This window comes from Heteronotia binoei, chromosome 5 (assembly GCF_032191835.1).
Source record: "Heteronotia binoei isolate CCM8104 ecotype False Entrance Well chromosome 5, APGP_CSIRO_Hbin_v1, whole genome shotgun sequence".
Taxonomy (NCBI): domain Eukaryota; kingdom Metazoa; phylum Chordata; class Lepidosauria; order Squamata; family Gekkonidae; genus Heteronotia; species Heteronotia binoei.
The window spans coordinates 2,621,375-2,639,347 of record NC_083227.1 but is presented as its reverse complement, the minus strand read 5'-3'; the positions used below and the strand labels follow the sequence as shown (position 1 = coordinate 2,639,347).

Below are 17,973 nucleotides of genomic sequence, written 5' to 3'. Positions count from 1 at the left end.
TGAGGTTGCAGGGGGTAGCTCTCTTTCCTTACCTCGACGACATTCTGGTGAAGGCGGGGTCTTACCAGCATTGTCTAGAAGCCATGCAACGAACAGTGCTCTTGCTACGGGACCACGGGTTTGTGATAAATCTAGAGAAAAGCAATCTCCTCCCCTCCCAGAGGCTGGTGCACCTGGGGGTGGAGATAGACACTACCCTGGACAAAGTCTTTGTGACCTCAGAGAGGCAAGAGAGGTTTTGGCTCCTCTTGCAAGAGGTCTTACAGCAGCGCAGGGTCCCAGTGACGAAGTTAGCACAGTTGTTAGGGATGTTGGTCTCTTTTCAGGATTTACTTCCTTGGGCCAGGTTCCATACTCGTCCCCTACAGTTGTTCCTACGACCTTTTCAGGAGGTAATAGGGAGAAAAATCCCCAAACTAGTGATCTTACCACCAGGGTTGACATCTCAGCTTCAGTGGTGGATGGACCCAAGCCTTTTTCTCCCGGGCTATCCGCTCCGAGAACCTCAGAGGGTCTGTATGACCACGGACGCCAGCCTATGGGGCTGGGGGGCTCACTCACAGGATCAAATGGTCCAGGGACAGTGGGAATCCCACGAGACGAAGCGCAGCATCAATTTCCTGGAGCTCAGAGCGATTCGTCTGGGCTTACAGGGGTTGCAGACAGTACTAAGAGGTCACCATGTACTGGTAAAAACAGACAATGTGACAGCCAAAGCATATGTGAACAGGCAGGGAGGAACCAGGGTAAGGTCTCTACATGCCGAGGCAAAAATTCTATTCGAATGGGCGGAGATCAACCTGCTGTCATTAAAGGCGGTTCACGTTCCGGGGAAGGACAACCTTCTGGCGGACTGGCTCAGCAGACGCTGGTTGGACCAGACAGAGTGGATGCTTCACAGAGACAGCTTCAGATCGATTGTGGAGAGATACGGTCTGGTAGCAGTAGACTTGTTTGCCACGGCGGAGAACCGCCAGGTGGACAGGTTTTTTACCAAGAACAGAGACTTACGGGCAGAAGGGAACGACGCTCTCAGCGCCGAGTGGCCAGGGGGACTACTGTACGCCTTTCCTCCCCTTCCTCTTTTACCCAGGGTGATTCAGAGGGTGGTGGACTTCAGGGCGGAGATGGTGCTCGTGGCTCCCTTCTGGCCGAGGCGGTCGTGGTTCCAGGAACTTCTGAGACTGTCGGTTCAGCCTCCCTGGCGACTCCCGAGCAGAGAGGACCTTCTGTCTCAGGGCAACGTGCTCCATCCGCAACCAGAGTTGTTAAACTTGACAGTCTGGAGATTGAGCGGGGCCAGCTCGAGGAGCTAGGTTACAGTAAGGGGGTAGTGGATACTATGCTAGCGTCTCGCAAAGGTTCCACTAATAGGGTGTACAATACCACCTGGAAGGTTTTCTCTGCATGGTCTTCCCAACGGGGGTGGGACCCGATTTCGGTTAGGGTAAAAGGAGTCCTTGCCTTCCTCCAAGAAGGGGTTGACAAGGGTTTGTCCACTAGCACGCTTCGGAGACAAGTAGCGGCCATTTCGTCCATCCAAGGAGTGCGGGGGCGTAAGGCCCTGTCGGCGCACCCTCATATTAAGCGTTTCTTGAGAGGTGTTGCTCTCCTTAGACCCCCACAAGTACACAGGTTCCCTTCATGGAAATTGAATGTGGTCTTAAAGGCCTTGTGCAAACGGCCTTTTGAGCCCATGGCCTCTTGCGGGCTTAAAGAATTGACGCTAAAAACCCTCTTTCTGGTGGGCATCACTTCGGCACGGAGAGTGTCGGAGTTGAGGGCTCTTTCGGTGGATAAGGAGTTGTGTACCTTTCATAATGAAAAGGTGGTTCTGAGACCGGACCCATCTTTTGTTCCTAAGGTTAATTCGGTTTTCCACAGGTCCCAGGAAATAGTTCTCCCTAATTTTTGCCCTAATCCTCAGTCTCCCAAAGAGCGGGATTTGCACTGTTTGGATGTTAAGAGAGCGTTGTGTTTTTATATTGAACGTTCGAAGGACTGGAGAAAGTCCGATTCATTGTTTGTTTCCTTTGATAGAAAGCGCAGAGGGCAACAGGTTTCTACGTCTTCCCTTAGCAGGTGGCTTCGGGAGTGTATTGGGTTGGCCTACAAATCCCAAGGTCTAGTTCCTCCGGATGGGATTACGGCTCATTCACTGCGGGGTGCTGCAACATCCGCTGTGTATCGGTCGTTCCCATCACTGGAGGATGTGTGTAAAGCAGCGACTTGGAGGTCGGTACATACCTTTACCAGACACTACAGGGTGGATAAATGGGCGTCTGCAGAGGCGGCCTTTGGAAGGCGGGTGCTGCAACATGCACTCTAAATAGGGAAGCCGCTCCCACCCGGGGGATGTTCAGCTTTGTTACGTCCCAGTAGTCGGACCGACCCACTGTCCAGACCACCGGAGAACGGAAGATTTGTAACACTTACCGTGAAGCTTCCTTCTCGGTGGACTGGCAGTGGGTCGGTCCGGCCCGCCCGATTACGGTTGAACGGCTTCCTGGGTTTTGGAGATGTATCTTGGAGCCTCGACTGTTCCTTGTCGGGAGTGTATGGTTTCAGTATTGCCAATGTCTGTTTCCAATCTACTATTGTGGTGGTGTTGAAACATAATAAAGGTTTTCCTTGTTCATCTGCCTTTGCATGTGAATGGGGAGGTTGTGGAAGGTGTTTTTTCCTTAGGGGAGACAGCTTGGATACACCTGGCGGGAGCTGGGAGGTATAGGCCACTCCCCCCCTCTCTGGATCGTTTGAAGACCCGACCCTGTGAAGAGGAGGAGGAGCCTATACCCAGTAGTCGGACCGACCCACTGCCAGTCCACCGAGAAGGAAGCTTCACGGTAAGTGTTACAAATCTTCCGTTACCTTGCGAGAGTTTTGGAAATGATGTGTCTCTCTCTGATCTCCTCTTGTGACCTGTCCATGAGAGGCAGAAATAGAAACGGCGTTAAAGCAGAAGAAGAATGCAGCTTTCTCTAGAAAGGCTTTGCCATGAATTAGCAACTGCACACAAGTGCAGGCCGTGAGCAGGTGGGGCAGTTTTGCTCCAGAAGAAAATGGGGGGGGGGCTCCTACTGACGCTGGTGACTCTTGAGAAGGGAGGGGGAGTGGGCCAAAGGGCAGTGTGGGCTGCGTGTCTGCTCAGAAGCCTCTGGTGCTGCTTGGAACAGGCCTGGTGAGTGAAGCGGCAGGGGTGTTTTGAGCTGAAGCTGGGACAGCTTGTGCGAGAAGAGGTGAAAGGAGGTCGTTGGCGCTTGTGTGTGAGAAAGTTTGTATTTGCGTTGAATGGAAAGAAAGGAGGCGTAGTGTAGCATTGTGCTGCAGTGGGGAAGCAGAGGCCAGGTCTCTCAATTGAGTTGAATGGGAAAAGAGAGGGCAGGTCTAGCAATGGGCTGCATTGGGCAAACAGATCAGGTGCACCAATAGGTCATTTTCTGGAACCAGCGTCCAGGGTCACTAATTAACTTCCACTGGAAACAGGAGGCCAGGTCCACCAATAAGCTGCATTGGGGAACCAGAGGCCATGTCTACCAATGTAAAAGCTACCCCCACCCCCACAATGCAGGCTGTTGTCGGGCCCTCTCCTCCCTCCACCCCCCCAATGAAAGAACTCCCAGTCACCCCTCCGGGTTAGAGCACCCAGTGTGCGCTTGGCCTGCGGAATAAATAGAAGCGGTGAACCAAAAACCTCTGCATTCAAAGCAAGGGGGGGATGTGGCGGGAGGAAAGACTTGGGAGCCACAGTTTGCCCCCCCCTGCTCTATGCAGATCCTGCATTGAGTGGGGGTGGTGGACTAGATGGCCTCTTTGGCCACTCTGGGATTCTAGGATTAATTGAGCAGACTGAGAAGGCGTGGGTGTCTATCTACTTCAGTCTGGAAAAATAGCTGCGCTAGTTTAGAAACGGGCAACTGAAGAAGTAAGGAACATTCTAGAAAGCATTTCTTAAAGGGACATCACCTGTCCCAGGGGAAGGACGGTGGCTCAGTGGTAGAGCATCTGCTTGGGAAGCAGAAGGTCCCAGGTTCAATCCCCGGCATCTCCAAAAAAGGGTCCAGGCAAATAGGTGTTAAAAACCTCAGCTTGAGACCCTGGAGAGCCGCTGCCAGTCTGAGAAGACAATACTGACTTTGATGGACCAAGAGTCTGATTCAGTATAGGCAGCTTCATATGTTCATATGTTCCCTGCTCCAAGCACCTGCTAGTCGATACCACTGACCACCCCTGGCATATGCAAATGAGTTGTACTAATAAGCTCTGGCACCTCTTTTTCAATAAATGACTTCTGCTTGGAGTGCTGAGTCCTGGCCAGAGGGGGGCGGAGCAGCAGCTGTTGTCCAGAGCCAAAATATCCTCACACCTGTTTCCAGTCCGGCCAAACGGAAGCCCAGGGGCCAGTGTGGCCTCTGTAAACTCTTGTGCAATGTGCAGCAGTGGAAAACAGAGGCCAGGTCTCCCAATTGAGTTGAATGGGAAAAGAGAGGGCAGGTCTACCAAAAGGCTGCATTGGGGAAACAGATCAGGTGCACCAATAGGTCATCTTCTGGAACCAGAATCCAGGGTCACTAATTGGCTTCCATGGGAAACAGGAGGCCAGGTCTACCAATTTAAAAGCTCCCCTCCCCCCAAATGCAGGCTGTCAGACCCTCTCCTCCCACCCACCCACCCCCAATGAAAGAACTCCCAGTCACCCTCCGGGTTGGAGCACCCATTGTGCGCAATTAATAGAGGGGGGGGGAACCAAAAACTTCTGCATTCAAAGCGGGGGGGATGTGGTGGGGAAGGCTTGGGAGCCACAGTTTGCCCCCCCCCCTGCTCTAGGCAGATCCTGCATTGAGTGGGGGGTGGACTAGATGGCCTCTTTGGCCCCTTCCAACTCTGGGATTCCAGGATTCATTGAGCAGACTGAGGGGGCGTGGGTGTCTATCTACTTCAGTCTGGAAAAATAGCTGCGCTAGTTTAGAAACGGGCAACTGAAGAAGTAAGGAACATTCTAGAAAGCCTTTCTTAAAGGGGCATCACCCTTCCCTCCTCCAAGCATCTGCTAGTCCATAGTGAAGTGTTTCTTTTACCAATCGGAAAAGGGGGAGACCTCCGCTAAGAAATGGCCATCACTCTGTAGAATAAGAGGATGACCCATTTCTCTAGTTCTGGGGTCCAAAGGACCTCTAACTTGAGTCTTTTGCATCTAAAATTCTGCCTGTTTGGGACAGGGTACATTTTTGTGGTGAATGACAGTGAATCAAAACTATATCCACGCCTGAACACAATACTCAGAATTGCTGCAGTATAGATCTTGACTCCGGAGTCTGATGCAATAATTCAGAGTAAGAGGTGCCATTTGTCAAAGACTTGTAAATAAAGAAAATACTGTACGAGTATGTGTCTCTTTTCAATAAAAATGAATATTGCTAAGTTTGGTGTAGTGGTTAAGTGCATGGACTCTTATCTGGGAAAACCAGGTTTAATTCCGCACTCCTCCACTTGCAGTCGCTGGAATGGCCTTGGGTCACCCATAGCTCTCACAGAGCTGTCCTTGAAAGAACAGCTGCTGTGAGAACCCTCTCAGCACTACCCACCTCACAGGATGTCTCTTGTGGGGGAGGAAGGTAAAGAGATTTGTGAGCCGCTCTGAGATTTGGAGAGGAGGGCAGAATATACATCCAATTTCTTCTTCTAATTGAGTTTGCCTGTGTCCTTAATAAAGCTTATGTCTCTGGTACCTGGCTTTATGTATGTATTGATTGACTGATTTTATACCCCACCTCCTTTGCATATTAGGCCACACACCCCTGATGTAGCCTGTCCTCCAAGAGCTTACAGGACTCTTCTTACAGGGCCTTCTATAAGCTCTTGGAGGATTGGCATACACCAGGAGGTTGTGGCCTAATATGCAAAGGAGTTCCTGCTACAAAAATAGCCCTGCACCCACCCTATCCCAGCAGTAGGCTCTGGGCAGCTTGCAACATAAAACCCATCAAACAAAACAATAAAACATTATATTTTATAACAGACACGGTCTGACAAAGTGAGATTTTCAATATAGTCTCTCCCCCCTGAGCTTGAGGGATGCTGCGTGCTAATTCCTCTGCTGCTCCCACCATCACATGTAGAATGAAATCCACGTCCACCTGAAGTTTAGGTGGGCGTCTGTCAAGAAAACCGGTTCCTTGCTCTTGCTGTGTGTGACAAGATCTTTGGTTCAGGCTACAGAGAGGCCTTCAGATTCATTCCCAGGCTAGTGTTTTGTCTATATAGGCAATCACTGTCTGTAGGGTAAGCCCAATTCTCCATGGGAAACCATGGGCTCCATTATTTCCTAAGGGACTGTGTGGTCTCCATTACTCTCTGTGGGCAATCATGTATTCTCTGTTGGCAAGCATGTGTAGACTGTGGGCAATCACTGTCCTTAGGGGAAGCCTAAATTCCAATACTCCCTATGGGCATTCTCTATTGGCAATCATGTATAGTCTATTGGCAATCCCTGTTCCTAGTTTTAGAACATCCTCTCTGTGCGGGGAGCAGTGGGGGACTGGCCGGGGTGTCTGCTTGCCCGATGGCAAGTGGGCCCCTAATGAAGGTAGCCCCCTTAAACTATAGGCAGTACGTTAAAAATGTTAATGATGTTTTAGTAGCTTGAAAATATAATAGATTTTCCAGTATTCTTACTGCAATGCAACTAAAATTGACGTTGTATGTAGGGTTGCCAGCCTCCAGGTGGGGCCTGGGGATCTCCCACTTTTACACCTGATCTCCAGCTGGCAGAGATCAGCTCCCCTGGAGAAAATGCAATCTGGATTCACATTTCATACCGACAGTATGCTGCCAAGAACATGTACAATAACATGTATGTTTTTGCAAGAGAGGCTGAGCAAGGGGGGGGGGGGGGGGGGAGGAAGGCTCTTTGGCTGGAGGGTGGAGGGGGGGGAAGTATATGAATACTGTAATTACTTCACAAAAGTAATTATTATTTCACAAAAAGTTTTAATTGTACCTTTTTTCCACTTTGTATTTTGAAAATTTTTATTTATTTCTTATAATAATTAAACGATAGCCTTAAAATTGTGATCGGGCCCCCTTTGTCTCCTGGCAACCAAGATTTCTAGACCCAGTCCGCCACTGGGGGGGAGTGAGAAAGTGATGGATCTGACGCTTCCTCCTACTCCTGAGTCGTCCCACTGAGCCGCGGAGGGCATCGCTGGCTGCAGCCCGACCAACCCGGCCAGGTCTGGGAGCAGGAACCCGGCGGGGGGGGGGGGGGCGCCTTCCTCTGTGTCCAGCCCTGCAAGGGAGATCTGCAAGGTGCGCTTGTCTGCTGCTTTGCTCCAGCCCTGCAAGGGTTAAAGGCACAGAGCCGCTTTTGCAAGAGAGGCCGAGCAAGGGGGGGGGGGGAGGAGGGAAGGCTCTTCGGCTGGGGGGATGGGGGGGAGAAGTTCCTGAATTGCACGAGAGAGGAAGAGCTTCGGGTCCGCAGAGAAGCAGGCAAAAGGCTCCTTGCAGCAGCCGGACCCAGGGAAGGTCTCCTTGCAAGTAAGTCCTGCAGGATTTGGGGAGGGGAGGGGAGAATCAGGGGTTAGATCTTGCAGGAAGAGGGAAGCGGCTGTTAGCATCACTTGTGCTCTGGGCATGAGATTTCTGGGGAGGGGAAATCTTTAAAGTGCAAGACTGAATTCAGCAAATGGATCTGGCGTCCAATCGCGGGTCATTTCAGTTCTGCACAAAACAGCTGCTGCTCTCAGGTTGTCAAGTCTGCAGTGGGAAATCCCCAGGCAATTGGGGGGAGGGGGGAGCCATAGAGCCCCCACAGGCATGTTTTGGGGTGGGCTGACCTGATCTCCGTCCTCAGGATCATAGAGCTGGAAGGGATCTCCAGGGTCATCTAGTCCAACCCCCTGCACAATGCAGGAAACTCACAGCTGCCTCCCTCCCCCAACACACACCCACTGACCCCTGCTCCAGCCCCAGAAGATGGCCAAAAAAATCAAACAAACAGGATCCCTTGCCAGTCTGGCCTAGAGAAAAATTTCTGACTGACCCCAAAGTGCCCCTCAGCATTTCCCTGGGTGTGTAAGAAGGGGCCACAAGAACTAGGCACTGATGCAGCCCTTCCTGCCCTCCTTCTCACGGTCTCCCTAATTCACAGAATCAGGATTGTTGCCAGATCATATCACCTCACAGTCCTCTCTCCAGGCTGAATATTCCCACCTCCTTCAACCTTCTTAAACTGTGGTGCCCAAAACTGAACACAAGACTCCAGGTGAGGTCTTACCAGAGCAGAGCAAGGTGATTCCATCATTTCACGTGATCTGAGTGTACACTACACTCCTGTTGATATAGCCCAAAATTGCATTTGCCTTTTTAGCTACTGCACCACACTGCTGACTCATGTTCCATGAATGGTCCACAAAGACCCCTAGATCCTTTTCACACATACTACTGCCAAGACAAGTCTCCCATCCTATAAGGATGCATTTGGTTTTTCCTACCTAAATGCAGAACTTTACATTTCTCACGTGATTGTCAGAACTTGTAACTTTATTATTGCTAGCTTAATGTAGAACCAGGATAATTGATGGTCGGCAAGTATGCATAGAGTGGACCTGAGCGTTGAACCAGACCGACCCCATATTGTAACCTTTCTTAACCTGAAGTGCCTGAGTAGTAGTTAACCCTGCCCCGATGGTATCCAAAGTATTTGGGGGCTGTAGACTGAATGATGTTGTATCTCTGTACTTTCTCACACTGACACCCTTTGAAGCCGAATCGTGTGGCCTTCAGAGTAAGGAGGCAACGTCTTTGCTGATAGCACTGGTGGGAAGACAGATGTGCCTGTAACGGTGTGAATTAAAGCTTTGTGGGTTGTTTGTTTTACTATATAAAACTGGGCCAGTGCTGGCTCTCGCCATCACTGTTATCTTGTACCTTGTATCTAACAGTTCTTAGTTCTCTCTAATAAAATCCTAGCTTGGAAACTAAGTATGGGATCTGCCTGGAGTTCTTAAGTTCTGACATTATAACAGTGATCCCATTGTTTCGGAGCTTATCTGAACTGGAAACCCGGCCCGATGGCTGCAAAGGTTCCAGACAACGGAGAGCCCACCACTCCAACGGAGGACCCGCCGCTCGACCCGAAGGTGACGGGGGTGAGGCGCAAGATTAAGGTGCCCGCACCTTTCTCGGTGGACGCGTTCGCCGCACCCCGATCCTGGAGCCCGCGGAAGTCCACGGCGGCGATCGACGCGGCGGAGCAGCGGTACAGAAGTATGCTGGGCGACGGGGCAAGCGGAGACGGAGACGACGACCAGGGCGAGGGTCCAGAACCGCGAGGCGGGGACGACCCGGTCCGGAGCCTCCGCAACGACCTGTTCGACTATGTACGGGAAATTCACAACGACGTACACGCCTCCCGAGTTATGATGGCCGAGGAGATGCAACAGAACCTAGGCGCGATCTACGACCAGCTCCGCACCTTGCAGACGGCGGTCCTGGGGATCCCCGTGGGAGGGCTGCCGCTGGGGCAACCGCCCGTGGCTCCACCGGCCCCGCTGGCTCCCGCGCCGCCGGTAGTGCCCGCTCCAGCCCCACCGGCCCCACAACCAGTGGCGCCTCCGGCCCCGGGGGCCCCCGCGCCGCCGGTCCCAGCGCCTCCGGCGCCGCCAGTTCCGGCGCCCCCGGCGGTCCCCGTGCCCGCACCGCCAGCGCCGCCGGCCCCAGCTGCACCAGCCCTACCGGCCCTGCCGGCCCCGGTGCCCCAACCCGCGGCACCCCCGGTCGCAGGGGGGGGGGGGGTCACCACCCGCTCCGGGAAGAGGATCGGCCCCCCGGAGCCAGACCTCTTGTCTCAGTTAGTTGCGGAGACTGCTCGGGAAGCAGACCAACCACCGAACCTCCGTAAAAGCGAGGACGGCCTCCTGTTGCACAACGAAAAGATCTATGTGCCCTCCTCCCTCCGCAAGCAGATTTTAGAGCATTGTCATTCCAGCCGCCTGGCGGGCCATTTCGGCTATGTCAAAACCCTCAACCTCCTTACCCGACAGTTTTGGTGGCCTAGGCTCAAAAGAGACGTCTCCGAATTCGTCCTCTCATGTCCCACCTGTCTGATGGCTAAACGAAGAGGGGGTAAACCTCCCGGCCACCTAGTGCCCCTCCCAACAGCCACCCGGCCTTGGTCGGTAGTGTCTATGGATTTCATTGTGGAGCTCCCGCCGTCGCAGGGCAAAACTGTTGTTTTGGTAGTGGTCGATACATTCTCCAAACAAGCCCACTTCATCCCCTGCAAGCAGCTCCCCACGGCTAAAAAACTTGCCCAACTTTTCTTTACACACATTGTACGCCTACACTCGTTCCCAGACAAGGTCATTAGCGACCGCGGGACGCAGTTCGTTGCCAAATTCTGGCGGGAGTTTTGCAAACTTGCGGGTATTGAGCAGGGCCTCAGCTCAGCCTACCACCCCCAGTCGGACGGACAGACGGAGAGGGTTAATAGCCTTCTAGAACAGTACCTCCGCTGTTTCATTAACTTCCAACAGTCCAACTGGGTGGACCTACTCCCATTCGCTGAATACGGCTACAACAACAGCCTTCACAGCTCTACTAAAACCTCTCCTTTCCAAATCATAAATGGCTATGAGGGCAAGCCTTTCCCAACGCTTCCCCTCCCTGCCACCCCCTCAGAACCCACATCGTGCCAACAATGGTGGGAAGGCCTTCGGGAGAGCTGGAAGGGAATTCAGGAGAACCTGGAGGAAGCGAAAAAGGCTTACAAAAAACAGTTTGATAAAAAACACTCTCCTGAATGGGAATTGAGAGTGGGAGACACTGTCTTTTTGTCCACAAAAAACCTCCCCCTTCCTCAGCCCTGCCGCAAACTTGCGTTGAAGTTTCTTGGGCCTTTTAGGATCAAACGAGTAATCAATAAGGTGACTGCAGAACTCGAGCTGCCCAAGTCTCTAAGCAAAATCCATCCTGTTTTTCATTGCAGCTTACTCCGGAAAGACCCTGGTGCCACGTCCTTCCATCCCAGGGCTCCGCCGCCCCCTCCGACGACAGTGAGGGGTCGAGTCTCAGAACGTAGCTGCGCCGCAATTGTTAAAAAAGTTTCACCTGCTGTACCCGCACAAGCCCAAGCCGCCACCCCCCGGGGGAGGGCGCTTAGGGGGGGCAGTATGTCAGAACTTGTAACTTTATTATTGCTAGCTTAATGTAGAACCAGGATAATTGATGGTCGGCAAGTATGCATAGAGTGGACCTGAGCGTTGAACCAGACCGACCCCATATTGTAACCTTTCTTAACCTGAAGTGCCTGAGTAGTAGTTAACCCTGCCCCGATGGTATCCAAAGTATTTGGGGGCTGTAGACTGAATGATGTTGTATCTCTGTACTTTCTCACACTGACACCCTTTGAAGCCGAATCGTGTGGCCTTCAGAGTAAGGAGGCAACGTCTTTGCTGATAGCACTGGTGGGAAGACAGATGTGCCTGTAACGGTGTGAATTAAAGCTTTGTGGGTTGTTTGTTTTACTATATAAAACTGGGCCAGTGCTGGCTCTCGCCATCACTGTTATCTTGTACCTTGTATCTAACAGTTCTTAGTTCTCTCTAATAAAATCCTAGCTTGGAAACTAAGTATGGGATCTGCCTGGAGTTCTTAAGTTCTGACAGTGATCTGGAGACTATACTTTTGTTGACACAGCCCAAAATCAGTTCTAATGATGATCAGTTATAATCCTGGGAGATCTCCAGCACCACCTGGGGGCTGATCGATATAATCAACAAAAAGGGATCACAGTTAATAAGACAGGCAAAGAAAGAGACAAATACTGTGATGTGCTGGCTAACAATGTTTAATAAAACTATTTAAAAACCTTTGTAAATTATCTTTTTTTACTTCATATTATAACAGAGGTCCATTCTGACATTCCAGTATTACAAGAAAAGCCCTATGAGCACCCGGATGTAGGCTTCTTTCATCAATGGACTTCCTCAGGAGTAATCCATCCTAAAATTCTTCCAGGGTTACCAGCCTCTTCTAACTGCCCAATGTAAACGCGCTTCTGCAAGATCTCCTACCTCAAGTTCTCTTATCCTGGAATAAGCCAAAATAATAAACCAAGGCTGAATGGAAATAGATAATTCTTCAGATTTTATATGGTTGTAAAAAAACTTACCACTCAATGACACTTAAGTGCATATATTTATATATGGAGCTTAAGTCAGCCCCAACTTATTCTTTTAACCAGATCCCCAAGCCTTCTGGTGTTTGCTGGACTACAGCTCTCTACAATATTTTTTATCAGAAGGAAGCTGTTCTTTTAGGTGGCCATTGACGAAATGAGCCTACATCCGGGTGCTCATAGGACTTTTCTTGTAATATTGGAATGTGAGAATGGACCTCTGTTATAATATGAAGTATAAAAAGATAATTTACAAAGGTTTGAAAATGGTTTTATTAAACATTGTTAGCCAGCACATCACAGTGTCTGTTCCTTTCACTGCCCACCTGGAGGCTGGCAACTCCATTAGGCATCAGTTTTGCTCTGCTATGTAATTGGGGGGGGGGGTGAGGGGAATACAGTGTCTTTAAGTGCAAGGAAGAAAACTGAAGTATGAAATTGGAGTTCTGTTGCTTGTAATTTTAGTCCGGGGTGGGGGTGGGGGGGGAGAGGTGAGAAACCTTAATTTGGTCGGCAAGTGAAAAAGATCATTGCATGTGGGGTGTGTGTGTGGGGGTAGAAGACTGCAGATTTATACCCCACCCTTTTCTCTGAATCAGAGACTCAGAGTGGCTTCAATCTTCTATATCTTCTCCCCCCACAACAGACACCCTGTGAGGTGGGTGGGGCTGAGAGGGCTCTCACAGAAGCTGCCCTTTGAAGGACAACTCTTGTGATAACTATGGCTGACCCAAGGCCATTCCAGCAGCTGCAAGTGGAGGAGATAAGAGTCCATGCACTTAACCACTACACCAAACTGGCTCTCTAACTCCTGCCTGAATGAGAATCAACCACAGCCCCATCGTAGGACCCCGAGACAATGCCAGTTTTGGGGCAGGGCTACTACTGGGTATTCAAGGCCCCTGAACAGAGGAGAGGGAATTAAATAATATCTGTTGCCAATGTGCAGAGAGGCTAGATCAGAAATGCCACCAATGCCCATGAGTCACAGCACAAGGCTGTTGCGGAGAGCCATGTGTCCAGTTATCAGCTGCCCACATCCAGAAGGCCGGGAGGGACAAAGGGCACTGTGAACACATCGCTATGAGGATCATGGCCTCAGCAACAGGACCCCTGTAGAAAGAACATGAGCAGAGCCCTGCTGGATCGGACCAAGAGCCCATCTAGTCCAGCCTCCTGTCTCACACAGGGGACAGCCAGTTCCTCTGGAGGGCCAACAACAGGGCAGAGAGGCCGAGGCCTTCCCCTGATGCTGCCTCCTTGCTCTGAGATCCAGAGGTTGACTGCCTCTAAATGTGAAGGTTCCCCCGGGTCACCATAGCTGTCAGCCATTGATAGATTTCCCCTCCATGAATTTATCTGGTCTCTTTGAAAGCTGTTTATTCCTGTGGTGGGCATGACTACACCCTCTTCTGGCAAATTCAACACTTTAATCGCTCTCTGTGTCCTGAACCTACTGTCCATCAGCTATATTAGATGCCTTCAATTTCTACTTGGGGGAGGAAGCAAAATTCCTCTTTGTCCACTCTCTGTTGTGGCAGGACTTCCCTGTGCAGAAGCCGTGCTGGTTTTCCCTCAGCAGGCTTTGTCCTTCCGTGCGTCTGACAATTAATTCTGTCTTTGATTACAGATTCTGCTAATATGCCCAGGACAGGCGTTCGGATGACCGGCCTGTAATTTCCTGGTTCCCCTCTGGATCCCTTTTTAAAATAGGTCACCTACACAGGTTCGTAGATCAATTGTCTCACATCCTTTAGAAACTCCTGGGTGTTTGCCATCAGGACCCGGAGACTTTGGGCCTTCCTAGGAGATGTCTACGATAGTTAATGACATGAATCCTGATGTGCAAACCACGAGAAGGACTTTCCTTCTGATCCAGGAGGGCAGTCCTGGGTGTGTCTTGACCAGGGTCGGTGATGTAGCTCCCTCTTTTATAGGTTCCTTTCTGCCTTTTTGATATATTCCCCTCTCCCTCTTCATAGCCAAGTGAATAAAAGCATTTTTTCCATAGCTGGAAGTAACCCAAGAGAAGGGAAAGGAGATGGAAGAGCAGGACCCAGAAGGACCTGGAACGGGCAAGAGAGAAAGCAAAGGCCCCAAACCTACCCTAGATGGGAGTGGTGTTGGATTCTGGGAAAGCCCTGAGCCAGAGGTCTGTTATCAGGTCACGGCGATCTCAGAGGAATATCGTCAGCGTTTCCGGCAATTCAGCTACCATGAGTCTGATGGGCCCCGAGAGGTTTGCAGCCAGCTCCATGGACTTTGCAGCCAGTGGCTGGAGCCGGAGAGACACACCAAGAAGCAGATCCTGGACCTGGTGATCCTGGAGCAGTTCCTGACTCTCCTGCCCCAGGAAATGCAGGGCTGGGTGAGAGGATGTGGGCCGGAGACCAGTTCCCAGGCGGTGGCCCTGGCCGAAGGTTTCCTCCTGAGCCAGGCAGAGGAGAAGAGGCAGGCAGAACAGGTGAGGGAGCTTCATGCCGTCCCTTCAAATTGTGATCTTTCACCTTATACGCATCCCTCCAGGCACTTCCCCAGGGTTGATAGAAAACCAGATCCCTGATTCTTGCAGTTCTCTTGATATATGCAGGGATGGGATGTTTTGCTTCCTTGGTCTTTAGCCTTCCTGCTCTTCCCTGTCTCTTCCTGCTGTTCCAGATGTGGGGACCGTCTTTGAAGATGGAAGTGGAGGTCTCTGAGGAGGAAGGGTCTCCCTTGGAGGAAGAGCAGAAGGCGCAGGCCCAGGAGCGTGCCCAAGAGGCCCTCTCACATGGTAAGGGTGCCTTGTGCCAGATCTGGGCCCATTGTGAAGTTGTCGGATAGAAGTCTGTGACTCAGCAGGGGACCAGGAAGGGCCTTCTACAGGCTGCCACCGCTCTGGTCAGGGTCTTTCTGGGGGGCCCAGAGTACCCCCCCAACCCCTGAATCTTCCTTCTTAGCAAAACCTTTTAGCCATGACCCAGGAGCCGTGAGGACTCAGGCAACCTAACAACAACAACAGTTTATTTGTAGTGCTCAAACAACTGGTGGGTGGTAAAGACTTAGTGCAGCAGTGAATGGGGAAAAGCAGTAAATATTGGTACAAAACAAACAAGAAAAGCCCTAGCGGGACAAGATACACGTCCCCTTCTGTAAGTCAAACCAATCCACTCCTCCTCCCTGGATGAGGGATTTCCCTGCAGCTGCAGCCTCCTCCATTCCAGCCTCAGCAGAGAGAACAACCATCCTTTCCAGCCAGGCCTTTCATGCTTTCCCTCCCCCTCTGGGCAAAGTGCCCTCTAAGCTGCGGAGTCTTGTGAGCAAAAATTCTACTCCGTGAGCTACTGGCATTGAAGTTGTCTGTATAAATTAGTTTGCTCTGGGGCCATTTTTCCTGAGCTGAGACAAAAATGTGTGAGCAAGAGGCTAAAAAACTGTGAGCCAGCTCACACTAACTCAGCTTACAGGGAACACTGGGCTAGTTTTTCCTCCAAAATTCTGCCACCCAATCAGAGAGACAGAAGGGATCCTGGGAGATCCCTGGGAGATGTATGCCCACTAGCAACTCCTAGGCAGGCTTCCCCCTGTCCTCTAGGCCGCACTAGGCCTCAGATCATGACAAAGGTTCAGGACAGGAGAAAAAGGAAATACTTTTGCATGCCACACAAGGTTCCATTTATACCCAGTAGCTGAAGGGGACTCATGGAGCTCTGCTTCATATGTTTATCCAATCCCCTCTTGAAGCTGTCAGTGCTTGTAGCCACCACCTCTCCATGAAGCAGTGAATTCCTCAGGTTAACTAAAGTATTGCTATATCACATACCTTCCATTAGAGGGATTCAAGGCAGCTCAAAAGAGAAAAGTTGGCAGTGATTATACCCCACCCCTCCCTGAGGCTTCCCCTTACCTTTCCCTCAAGTTTACTCAAAATTGTTACACATTTTTTAAAGTATACCCAGGGCAAGGTTTCACAGCCTTGGGCACAGGGGTGCATGAAGCAGGATTCGAACAAGCAAAGAAAATATGAAGTCTCTGCTAACACCCTTTATTCCAACATTCTCTCTCTCACAGGCAGTGAAGAGACGGTGCTGAGTCTTTGTGGAGGAGTGGAAACAGCTGCTGCCCCTGCAGTCCAGGTAGGGGAGATGAGCAGGGGGCCGCCTGAGTTCCCCCCTCTTCCTCAGGGGGGCTTTTGCTCCTGCAGTTGCTGCTCATGTGTCTGAGCGAGAGGGGCTCTGAAGGCCGCTCCCTTTACCCCCCCGGCAAGCTCTCCATCCTGCACCACCCCAGAATGCCCCTGTCCAGAGTACGGTCTTGACTGGGACAGTCTCTGATGAGGAAACCTGCTTTTTCTTTCAGGGTCCTTTTTCCTTCGAGGAGGTGGCTGTGTTTTTCACCGAGGCTGAGTGGGCCCTGCTGGATCCAGACCAAAGAGGTCTCTACAGGGAAGTCATGCTGGAGAACTACAGGAATGTGGCCTCTCTGGGTAAGGATCTTTCAAAGGTGCGAATTGCTGCCATTGTGATGATGTGTGAATCAAGATATGGAAAAGCGATAGGTCCTTGTGAGGCTTGGTCCTGTACTCCCCCCCTCTGGAGGACTCCAGGAGCTGAGTGGGCTCTGAGATCAGGCGACACACCGGGCTGGTCCAGGGGCCACTGTGGTCAATGTCGTGGCCAGCAGGAGAGGTAGGGTGGGTGTAGTGACCTGAGGTGGAGACAGACAAAGAACATAAGAAGATAAGAGAAGCCATGTTGGATCAGGCCAATGGCCCATCCAGTCCAACACTCTGTGTCACACAGTAGCCAAAAAAAAGAGGTTCACAAGTGGGTCTAGAAGTCCTTCCACTTTGCCCCCCCCCACACAAGCTAGCAAGAATACAGAGCATCACTGCCCCATACAGTTCCAATAATATGCAGTAGCTAATAGCCACTTATGGACCTCTGCTCCATATTTTTATCCAAACCCCTCTTGAAGCTGGCTGTGCTTCAAGCTGCCGACAGGTCCTGTGGCAGTGAATTCCACATGTTAATCACCCTTTGGGTGAAGAAGTACTTCCTTTTATCTGTTCTAACCCTACTGCTCAGCAATTTCATTGAATTCCCACGAGTTCTTGCATTGTGAGAAAGGGAGAAAAGTACTTCTTTCTCTACTTTCTTCATCCCATGCATAATCTTGTAAATTACTATCATGTCACCCCGCAGTCGACGTTTCTCCAAGCTAAAGAGCCCCAAGCTTTTTAATCTTTCTTCATAGGGAAAGTGTTCCAAATCTTTAATCATTCTTGTTGCCCTTTTCTGGACTTTTCCCAATGCTATAATATGCTTTTTGAGGTGCAGTGACCAGAATTGTACACAGTATTCCAAATGAGACCGCACCATGGATTTATACAGGGGCATTATGATACTGGCTGATTTGTTTTCAATTCCCTTCCTAATAATTCCCAGCATGGCGTTGGCCTTTTTTATTGCAATCGCACACTGTCTTAACATTTTCAGTGAGTTATCTACAACGACCCAAAGATCTCTCTCTCTTGGTCAGTCTCTGCCAGTTCACACCCCATCAGCTTGTATTTGTAGCTGGGATTCTTGGCTCCAGTGTGCATTACTTTGCACTTGGCCACATTGAACCTCATCTGCCAAGTTGACGCCCACTCACCCAGCCTCAACAGATCACCCCATCCCTGGTAGATTTTGTGACCCTCTGCTCCATAACACAGTCATTGAGAGTGTCTAGAAACTCAGTCTCTTTCTCTCGACCAGAACACATATTGATCCAATCAATCTGCGGGTAGTTAAAATCACGTATTATGACAC

General features: G+C 50.8%; 2 protein-coding genes across 2 annotated transcripts in view; one reads left to right on the top strand and one right to left on the bottom strand.

The window, feature by feature from the left end:
- The window catches only part of LOC132571389 (zinc finger protein 850-like), a gene marked incomplete at its 3' end in the record, with an annotated part of 552,489 nt that overhangs the window by 439,499 nt on the left and 95,017 nt on the right, over positions 1-17,973 (bottom strand). The gene's annotated exons all lie outside the window — the stretch shown is intronic.
- Positions 1,697-17,973, top strand: part of LOC132570870 (zinc finger protein 709-like) — a 34,864-nt gene continuing 18,587 nt past the window's right edge. The window contains exons 1-4 of the mRNA XM_060237509.1: positions 1,697-1,864; positions 14,837-14,951; positions 16,229-16,242; positions 16,529-16,639. Of these exons, the coding sequence (XP_060093492.1) occupies positions 1,697-1,864; positions 14,837-14,951; positions 16,229-16,242; positions 16,529-16,639 (408 nt within the window). The remainder of the gene's footprint in view (positions 1,865-14,836; positions 14,952-16,228; positions 16,243-16,528; positions 16,640-17,973) is intronic.